Genomic DNA, 10,668 nt, shown 5'->3' on the forward strand with positions numbered 1-10,668 from the left:
AAAAAGTTTTCAGGCAAAGATTTTTTTCTTACATATGCAAGTTGCTTCTTTGTTTATTCTTAACCAAAACAAATTTAGCTAAGAACAGAACTGCTGGGTGCTTTTGTATTAAACACCTGTACTCAAATAGCCATATTTAGCCTAATATTCTTATTTTGCTGATGGAAACTAAGTTTAGGAACTGCTTTGCCACTGCTTTTTTCTTTTTTTTTTTCTCCAGTGTGAGCTGTATTTTGAGTGATGGTGTTGAAAATCAAGCTGCAAGTCTTTTGACAAGAAAACAGCTGATATATTTACTGACACTAATTCTTTACACTGCAGCTACTATAACGTTATTGTTGATGTAAAAAACACTACAATGAACTTAGTATTCTTTAAAGAACTGTGAAGCTTACACACTGAAAAAATACAGAATATGGAGAAATCTCTTAAAAGCTTTAGTCAGGGTGGGGGAAGCATTTTAGAAAGATCCAAAGTACACTAACCACATGAGCTATCTGAATCCATCTGTTGTCTATAGCAACATTAGCTTAAAAAACCCCAAACCAACAAACATTCATGTAGTACAGTAGACAGCTTAGCTGACAATTTGGTAGACACGTGCTCCTCCAGCAGAGAAGAGTTAATATTTACATGGCAGGAGGGAACGAAAGATGAGTGATAGCAATGTGCTGATGGCTGAAAGGCCCTGCATCAGCAGATGTGATACACTGATTGCATGCTTTTTGATACTATCAAGTGGCATTTTATTTAAGTAGAAAGAAGAAAACATGTACTTTTTATCAATCATGTTTCCTGTAATTCAATAAATAGCGTTTCCAAAGAAAGGTACTTCTTGTTATAAAGAACTAGAAATTTTGGATTGAGCAGTGAGACAGTAACTCCATTCTCAGAGGGAAGCAAAACCCCAAATCCCATAATGCTGTCCTCTTACCATACAAAAGTACATAGAAAAATGTTATAGAAATGTTACATGCGCTGTGTGCACCTACCTGAACAAATAAATTGCTTGTATCAAAAGGGGTTTTTTTAGATTCTTACTGTAAATTAAATACCTCTCCGATTCCTCCATCTTGAAGAAACTGGGTCAGTTGAGGTACTGAGTATATATGGGCATACAGCAGTACGCCCATTCCCTGGTGCACTGATATGCTGTCACACACTCAGACCCTCTGAGGGCCTTAGTGATTTACCATGGTTAGCTCACAAATGATGGTCAGAAGTGTAGCTTCCACTTTTCACCGCCCAAATGGACAAGGGTGAATACTGGGTTTCTTCTGTGGATAAAAACCCCTGAACTTGAGAAGACCACAGCAAACTGGTCAGAGGGAAACCTGAGCATGTTGAAATAGACGCAACAAATCTCCCCAACTTTCATGATAGGAAAGTTATTTTTAAAAGCCAGTTGTGCTATTTTTGTGGCTGCAAAAGCGTGGAAACTAGGGTGGCATTCCTAATGGCGCTTGCTAGGAAAAACAATGATCAGCATGTGAGGTTCTATTCCCAAATTTCTAATTTGAAGGGACACATACTAGACTCTGCCTGTTTTAGTGCAGCTTGATCTAAGACAATGGCAGACTTGGAGCAGTTTTAACTACAGCTTTATGTTACACAATGAGCAAAACTGTCTCATATCACAGCTTCCTGGGTAAAAGACTTTCCCTTGGACTTGCTTTATTTCCAGTGCTCCCTGGAATAACAGATAGATAGTAATTAATTTCCTGGCACATGATGTGCAGAGACTGGTAGGAAAGGCTTCTAAAGCAAGAAGCTTGCTGTACAGTCATATTAAAGCTAACATGACAATTAAGTTGTGGTGGTGGTATGATTAAGACTAACTGTAGAAACCAAAATTGAAGTAACATTCCAGGCATGACTGACGACCCCGCCATGTATAAGAATGGGAAATACAAGCTCTAGAGCACTTTGATGAAATGCTGAGAATAAATTTACTAAATGATACTGATATTACTGTTCACATTTTTTTTTTTTTTTCCCCCCTGAAAGATACAGTCATATAGCAAATGAACCCTGGGTATCTTGGAAATTCAGGGTAATTTCTTATGGAGAAAGTAGTAATTGTGTTGTAGGAAGTGCACAGACAGCCTCCTTTCCATCACAAGTGATACCAGCTATATTGACTATCTTGAAATATCCCTCCCTTGTATGTGGTTGTCTTGTCCTGTGACCCAGTTGGCTATTCCTTCTGTAAATTCTTTTAATAGCAGTCAAATCAAAGCCACTCTCTTAATACTGAAGCAAATTCCTGCAGCTGTGTCCTTTCTGCTAACTTAGTACAGGTGTAAATGCTTAATGCAGTCTGAAGGTAAAGTCAATGATGGCTTTGCACCTAGTATTATCTCTTCTGATTCACAGTGAACTAACCTTCAAAGCAGTTGAGCACTCTTTTGCTATTTGTACTGTTTTTCCTCTCTAAGCATAAGTAGCGTCCAGCAAGACTGGCTTTACGCAATAACCAACCCACCCAGTTTAGAAGAAGGCCATGCCTTTCCCTGTAGTGACCTAAAACACCGCATGCACTGTTTGTCCTATCCACAATGACACTTTCTAGTATTCGTTTGCTTTGCAACATGGTTCTACAAGCACTTCATTTAAGTTAGAGACATAAGCCTGTGGAAGTCTCAAACTAGTACTGTGCTCACTGTGGCATTCTATTAGTGCAGTTACCAGTTACTAAGACTGGAAATGAGGCTAGTGAAACTGCAGGAGCCTAAGAAAGTCTCAGTAAGCCTCAGCATCCTCTGCACTTGTGGTTTTTGACTTATTACAAGTTAATACGTAAGCTGTATGTAACACCTGGGATTCAGTTACTTCAAAGGAGCTATAGCAAAAAATCTGTAAAAATCTGGCATCCATAACATTAAACATTACATAAGCGTGAAGTAGGTTTTGCAATTATTTCAGAATTCAGAAGCCACTTAGCATCAAAAAGAGACTGAGAATTTTTATATATACTTTTATATAGATATACACTTATATATAATAAAAATAAATTTTATCTTTCTACAAACATATTATAGATGACCATAGCTCTTGATCACAGAGTACAGTCAAACTTCCTCACTTTACAGATGTTCAGTCTACACACACTGGAGTTACAATCAAGAATAACTCGATGAAACAAGAGTTTATATAATTACTTTTTAAGAAAACTTTTATTTAACAGAAGACTGTCTCAGTAAATTAGGTTGATAGGAGCAACTAATTTCAGCACTAATGGTGCCAAGTACCTGGTGAGTTCATGATTTGACTTCAGTTTCTTCTACTTGAGGTAGTGTATCCCAAACTGGTTCCTGAATGTGTTCAGGTATTTTCTCTATCTTAGTCTGAAAGAAAAAGACAAGCAACCATTTATTATATCAACTAGTTAACATCTAACTGCTTTGCTTTATTTAGTCTGGTTTGAGGTATCTGTCAGATTAAAAATGCCACCTAGTGGCGTTTTCAAGCAATACAGCCTCTTTACCATTTAATACTTGGGAAAATGTTTCTTCCAAACTACATCCATTTCCTCTTCTGACTTTCTAAAGACTTCAGTAGTTATTGGTACCTGCATCAGGACTTAGTCTCATAACAGTTAACAATGTGAGCTGGAAACTTACCTTTTTTACTTCCATGGCAACCCCTTCAGGTAAGTTACGTTGAACGTACTCCAAGTAAACTGCAGCAGTACTGCTTGTTAGGTATTTTAACTAAAAAAGAAGTAATGTTTTTTTAAGGAACTGCTATTACTAATACTTCAAACAAAATAAAAAAAAAAGTTTTCCCTAGCTTCTCTAGTTCTTCCTGTGGGATCAAGCATCTTACAGGAAGGCAGCTTCCATAGTACTGAACAGAGGCAGTTGAGCTGTACACAACTCACACAAGTATAAAGTAGTTATTTCACTCCACAGAACTGCGCATACTGCCTGTGATCACATGCATCAATTATGATGGCAGCGGTGGATTTTAACACTGCAGGTATCAGATGAAATTAATTACAGATTATGCAAGAATTATCGACTTTTTTATGCTCTCAAAGTTCAAGCTTGTTATAAATCCTGCAACTCCAGAATTCCACTGAATTACTGATTTTCTAGTTTCTCCTGGATGGCAAAAATAGCCCTTACAGTCCGTGGGCAGCCATTTGTACTGCACTAATGTCTGGGGACTTAAAGCAAAGTCCCATTTTGCTAAGCGCTGTGCAAATATACAGTAAGCCACCCAGGAGCCACAAAATGCTGGCAGTAAACCTTTCTTCTAAGAAAGTCAACCACAGCTGCATTCTAAACCATACAGAAGTCTGTCTCATCAGCCACAGAGCTAGTGGTTTTTATACGCTTCCTTTCTTGTATTCCCCCCACGCAGTTTTAGTTTGCCCATGGCATTGCATAGGGCAAAAGTACGTGCATTCAAAAACATCAGACAAAGAAAGAACAGAACCCTTAGTGACTGGTAATGACAATGATTTAGCTGCATCTTCTTCCCTTCCCAAGAAAGCTCCTATCCCACGTATACTTGGATACCAAAAGCATAAAACATATGAAGATAACCCTCAATTCTACCTTATTTTTTAATCATTCTTTCAGTTGTTAAGATGATGGTCAAAAATCAGCCTTTTAATCCAAAAATTACGTAGGCTGTACATTCAGAATAACTTCTGTTACATTTGATGTACCTAGGTCAGCTGTTTTCTGCTATTCCCTGCATTCTCCTCCCCAACCCAAGTAAATAGGAAGTTTGTGTTCACTCCTGAACTAACATCTATTAACATCTTTGAATTGTGCACCTAGAACATACTTTTTTTTTTTTTTAAAAACATCTTTCTTACCTCCAAACACATGTAATGTGTTCTCATTTCATACTGAACTCTGTGCTTCTTGTAAATGTGTACAGATTTTAAAAGTGTCAAACGTTCTATCTTCTTTGGAGGTTTATGTCTGAACAAAGCACAAAAAGTCAACTTCATTTTATATAAAGGATGCTAATACAAATTATCTGAAAGATTATGCTGAAATTCCTGTTCTTATTTGACATTTAGAAGATCTACAAGGAAGTATTAAACACTGGTACAGTTTACTATTAGCCCACATGGGCATGGTTAATACTCAGGTATTAACCATCATTAGTTCAGGGAAGCTAAAGCCCTGACAACTGTTCTCAGAGTACTGTCAATATCCTTCATGTAGTTAAAATGCAATTCTACTATGGCAGTGCTGAGTGTAGAACTGCTGCTGCTTTCTCATCACTCTGCTGCCATCTAAGAAGCATTAGATTTATAATCTGAGAAAAAATGTCAGATTACACCTGTTTCTTCTGAAAAAAAAACCCAAAAAACTTCCAAGCCCAGAACCTGAATTACAGTAGATGACATCTGACACCACATCACTCTACAGATCAGTTACTTACACTTTTTCAACAGAGATGCCAAGTTCTTTAGCTGCAAGTACTGCAAAATATTCATAGCTGTCCAACACAGCTTTATCATGGCCTTTAACTAAAAGGGACAATCTCTTGTACAGTGTTTCTGGCTCATCTGAAATAGATACCTGCATTTTTAAAGAAAGGACAAGAGTTACCACTCCATGTTCTCTTTAATTAACACATGCACTGCGTATTTTCTTAGCAGCACCCCATTTGTAAAAGAGGGGGGAAAAAAAAAAAAAAACCCCAAACCCACACTGTTAGCTGCTTATTTTAGTTTATCTGCAAGAGGCTGACAGTATTACCTTGACTGACAGTTCTCAGTCTTATCAGGGAAGGCAAAAGTGTGAAGAGATACCTAACTTCTGAACATTTAGATAAAATTTCTTGATCAGAAAAGGAAAGGGAATGCCAGACAAATATAAGGGGGACAACACTAGCAAAGGCAAGAATGAAACTCATTGTTAAAGCAAGTCTGGAGCAGCAATAGTTGTATTTTAAATAGCGGTGTGAGAACACCCAAAATTCTCAGACTTTGCTTGGGTATGGACAGTAACCAGAATTCTCACTTTACGAAGTCAGTTATAAGGCTACTTTAAACATAGCAGACTTCCCCAGGCATATTATCGTTTATGTTTGTCCAGATACAAGCTTATGACTTTCAGTTACAAATTTACAGCTTTCAGTTAGAGCTTCAGTTTCTGATGGCCTGGGCTCACTGATCATCTGAAAAGCCTTGATGTGTCCAGGAAGCACTGATTTTCCCACAGGTTTACTCCCAGGCAGTTTAGCACAGTAAATCCAGCATGTACCGGACATGGCAGGAAGGCTGCATCTGCACTGTACATCTAATACTGCCTATAAGATTTTGGCTCGCTTCCATGTATTATACAGACTGAACACATGTTTCTGAAGTCCTAGTCAAAATCACGGCATTCAGATTCTAAAAGCAAGATATCCACCACATGCCTTCATGAACTTCACACCTCATCAGCCCTGGGCTCCCAGCTTCCAAGCCACACAAAGGCCTTAGGCTGGCTAAGCTGCTGCAGGTGGTGAACTGAATGTGGCCAAAAAGCTGGTATATCATAGAGAAGGAAGAAAGTGACTAAGAGGCAACTGTAAGCTACAGAGATCTTGCTAACAAAACAAAACAAAAAAAACACCAAAAAAAAGACCTCAAATAACAATAATCTAAATTGTTTCTTTCTGTATGGCAAATCTGACATCATTAAGAGAGAACTTTAAAAAGCTGCAATAAAGGAATTCAAGTTTTTCTGTACACCCTCTTTGTTACTAAGACAATATAAAAAATACCGTTCTATGAAACGCTTACCAAAGGATTAGTCTTAGGCTCCTGTGTATCGTGGGATCCAGCCAGCCGTACTCCCATCAAGTCAGAGTGTCTAGAAATGTGATCATGGGGAAAGCTTAAAGTTGTTAAAATTTGATCTTTTAGGGACTGTGGAGGAGAAGTGGAAAGAAGGAGGGCCTTTTATACTTACTGAAGAAAACACTGCTTTTGCATAATTCTGCTTGCATAATTGACAGGAAAAGCTGATCCCTGTATAAAACAAGTAGGTTACAGGTTGGGGTTTTTTCCCCCAAACCGGAATTCGCCAGTTAATACAGGTTTATTAAAGGTTACTTTTTTGCACATCAGAGCATAACACATTCCTAGGCACTGATTCACCAAACCAGAAAGTTTGCTCTATCAGAAAACACAGGAAAACAGGAGCATGGAAATCTATTTTAGTATATAACAGCACCTAGAAAAAGGAACACATTAAGGGAACAATATAACAGTATGCACCTGTTATTGACCAGGCACCTGAATAGCAATCACAAAGCAGGTTTGTGGGTTTTTTTTTCTTAAGCAAAAAATGTATTTTGTGTGCCATCAGATACTATTTCTGTATATGACATTTTCTCTTCAGTTTTACTTTCATAGTACAATATCTATTAGTTTTGTCAAGAGACAAGCTTAACTAAGACTTGCTGTTGTAAAAGCAATTGAAAGCAGTATCCTGTAAATGCAAAAATTCAACCTCTGAATTTAACTTGAAATTTCCCTTTTTTTCAGCAAAAAGTTCCTTGTGATTTTGAACACTTGTTCTTTTCAAGGTAACATTTAAATAGAAATGCTTCTAACAAGTAAATCAACCATATTTAAAAGATAACATGATTTTTTCTGTGTTAAAAAGGGAATACAACTGTTAATCAAGATGTTACATTACTGTCTTTCATACCAGAATAATCACTCCCGTCTGAACATTATGTGGCTTCTAGCTTCCTTCCACTAATTCTCAATTTGGCAAAGTTATAGACTGCTTGGGGCAGGGGGGAGGGGGAAGGAAACAGAACTCTCACTTGCTTAAGAGAAACTCAGGGCTGCAGCAGAACACTTAAGCAAAATTAGCTACTTATCCAGCCCCTTGATACTCTTATTTAACAGGTGCTGGAGTCTTGGCTTTAAGAGAGAAGACAGATACCCCACACGTCTGTTATGTAGGTGACTATAATCAAAACATCAGAAAACAGCCAGAACTGACACTTTTCCAGGTAATCTTAATGTAGTTGCTCGTGGATATGCTATATTAACTACACGATGCTATTAGGTTCCTAACCTTCTCCATTATGCATTATATATTAGTTATATATCAGCAGCAAATCAAGCTGTTTTCTGAAGTAATTCCGCCTCATTTGCTATTTATCCTACAAATTCTGCACTGAATGAGGAAGATGACTGCAGGAAGAGGCACAAGAGTTTTCTGTTTACAAAGCTGACTTGTTTGGAGAGCACAGCCGAATGTCTCTCCTTAGGCAAGCCTGTCAAATCCAGATGTTCAGAGCCAAGCACTAGTGCTACATTCTTAGGTGCATGATACAATAAGCAACTGTAGGAGCACTGAATATTTGCCACTGTAGTTGATGACCATTCAGAATGTTTCAAAGTTCATGCTGGGAACTACTTGAGCCTTAATACCTAAAATTAAAGACATACATCTGATAAAATTATCTTGATCTTTGCACGTCACTTTTCTGTCTCTAAAGTCAGAATACTGCCTCCCTTTCATTCAACACCAATATGAAGTACACTAACATCATTGTCTGACATCACTTCAGGGAGCAGATAGGCCCATGAGCAAAAAAGACTGTATTCAGTGCAGGGCTTAAACTGTGTGTGCAAGTATACGGGGCAGAACCTGACCCCAGATGACAAATGTAAAACTATTGACTGGAATTGTAACTAAAAGTTCTATCTGGTTTTGGTTTTTTGTGAGTTTGCAGTCACTGCTATGTATTCTTTTACGTCTAACTGCTTGACCTTGTAACATGGATTTATTATTTGCATGCAAAGATATACATATCTTCGGGGGTTTTTTAGCACATTGTGTTATGTGGTTTTGGATACAAAAATTTCAGTCTTCGCGTAATAAAGACGAATAAAACAAAACATGACAAAACAGCAGAGTTCTATCTCACATACTAAGCTCTGCAGCCTTAGGATATTCTATGATAGTGCATCTTATTCCCACCACATGCCGTCTCCTTTTGTTACTAATTATGCAGGTATGCACTGAGTCAAAAGTCTTTGTAAAATAAAATCAAAGATGCTCTGTGCAAATTTTGCAAAACAATACATCGAGTATGCCAGGTAGCAAAGGTGGCATTCAGCAGCCAGTAAAGTATATTTTAACAGCTTGCTTCATTCTCTGATTTAAACATACTTGATGTGCTCTTGCTAGTGGCCATCCTAGAAGGTGGAAAAGACACCGAGACTGCAACATAACAGAATTCAATTTTCTGTGTGAACCAAGACCTTTCACAAAACAAAATTACTTCTCTCCTAATGCAAAATAGCCTTCATTTTTTGTTTGGCCGAGAGATCCTGAAGCACTCAGGAGAAGACAGATGCCTAGAATGTGAGCAAGTCCAGAACACAGCGCATACAGAAAAGAAGAGTTTAGGACTTCAGAAAATGAATAGAAAACCCCCAACATCAAATTTTCTCAACTCGAGAGAAACCAATCACTCTTTAGAAGTCAAAACCAGCAGAAGACATTAAGTACTGTAAAAAAGTTTTCCTGTTTTTTTTTTTACGTTATAACTTCAAGATTTGAAACTTTAAGACCAGAAACTGGCTTGGCACACGACCACCAAATCCAAGTCATCTACTCTTCATCACTCCTTACACCCAGAGTAACCGCCACGAAAACAGGGCTGCAGGAAAGAGCTCCGAGAACCCGCTATGCCGACGACGGTGGACAGAGACACAGCCCCACGCTGTAAAACCCCAACCCTCCCGCAGCCAAAAGGAAGCCACTTGGGATCTCCCCAGCCCGCGGGAGCCCACCGGGGAGGGCAGGCCGGTTCTAATACTGCTTATACGGGGGACGGGGTTTGCACAGTGCCGAGCACCGGCCCTCAGCCACGCGGCTGAGCCTGCACGGGGGGACGCTGCCCCAGCTACCTTCTCCCCTCTCCTCTCAGGAGCGAGGATGCCGAAGGAAAGGAAGAAGAAGAGAACGGGGCTCCCCCGTCCCCTCTCCCGCCACACCACCCCACCTGACAGAGCCGCCGCCACAAGCACCCCGCCGCCATCTTATCTCCGCCCCAAGCCGTCGACACGCCATCTTGTCTCCGCCCCTTCCGCGCGGCCCGGAAGGAGAAGCCCGAGCTCATCCGCCACTCTGCCCCCTCGAAGGCCCAGGCGACCGAAGAGCGCCCTCGCCGCCATGGCGGAGCAAGCACCCCCGGCTGAGGCGGAGGCACTGCGGCACCGTCGGGCAGGGCCGCGTTCGGGGGTGGGGAGACTCGTCTCCCCACCCCCGTCCCCGCCTCCCCCGAGCGTTGCCTCAGCGAAGGAGCCGCGCTGTAACGGCTCCGCGCTGTAACGGCTCTCCCTCCCCAGAACTGTTTTCCCGCCAACGGTCGCCCTCGTTCCCCCTCACACAGGGCTCTCCCGTCCCGTTTTCCAGGAGAGAAAAAAAAAAAAAAAAAAAGTTTTCCCCTTCTCCACTGCCGGAGGCAAGAAAGCGGGAATTGCCCATTTCTCCAACCCCGAGAGGCAGAGCAGGTGATAATATTTTTTTTTTGCTGAAGGGGAGAGGCAAAAGGAGGCTTCTTCAGCTTCCCCCCCATTTCTGAGAACGCTTTTTACCACAACTCGTTCTTACCAAGAATACTCATGTCCACTCAACTGTAGAGAGGTGAATACATAAAATATTTTCTTTCTGTCTC

The 10,668-nt window shown here is 40.1% G+C and overlaps 1 protein-coding gene across 2 annotated transcripts; it reads right to left on the minus strand.

Annotated features, from left to right (window-relative positions):
• Window positions 1–3,014: 3,014 nt before the first annotated feature.
• MRPS10 (mitochondrial ribosomal protein S10) lies at window positions 3,015–10,055 on the minus strand. 2 transcript variants are annotated; one of them, XM_075707786.1, is made up of 7 exons: window positions 9,994–10,055; window positions 6,930–6,988; window positions 6,761–6,830; window positions 5,410–5,549; window positions 4,832–4,940; window positions 3,624–3,713; window positions 3,015–3,347 (listed from the first exon to the last, which is right to left on the minus strand). In XM_075707786.1, exons 1-7 carry the CDS (start codon window positions 10,027–10,029, stop codon window positions 3,261–3,263), a joined length of 591 nt encoding a protein of 196 aa, XP_075563901.1. In that variant the 5' UTR covers window positions 10,030–10,055; the 3' UTR covers window positions 3,015–3,260. The 2 variants fall into 2 exon arrangements, with proteins under 2 accessions (XP_075563901.1, XP_075563902.1); XM_075707787.1 differs by lacking the exon at window positions 3,624–3,713.
• Window positions 10,056–10,668: the final 613 nt, after the last annotated feature.

Source organism: Pelecanus crispus, chromosome 3 (assembly GCF_030463565.1).
Source record: "Pelecanus crispus isolate bPelCri1 chromosome 3, bPelCri1.pri, whole genome shotgun sequence".
Lineage (NCBI taxonomy): Eukaryota > Metazoa > Chordata > Aves > Pelecaniformes > Pelecanidae > Pelecanus > Pelecanus crispus.

Bases quoted from the DNA above. Each gene is read 5' to 3' on its own strand.
- MRPS10 (XM_075707786.1), bottom strand. From the start codon at position 10,029: ATGGCGGCGGGGTGCTTGTGGCGGCGGCTCTGTCAG. The intron at 6,831-6,929 runs GTAAGTATAAAA...TCACATTTCTAG, and splicing joins CAAAAGCAGTGTTTTCTTCA to ACACTCTGACTTGATGGGAG. The intron at 3,348-3,623 runs GTAAGTTTCCAG...TTTTTCTTTCAG, and splicing joins TTGCCATGGAAGTAAAAAAG to ACTAAGATAGAGAAAATACC.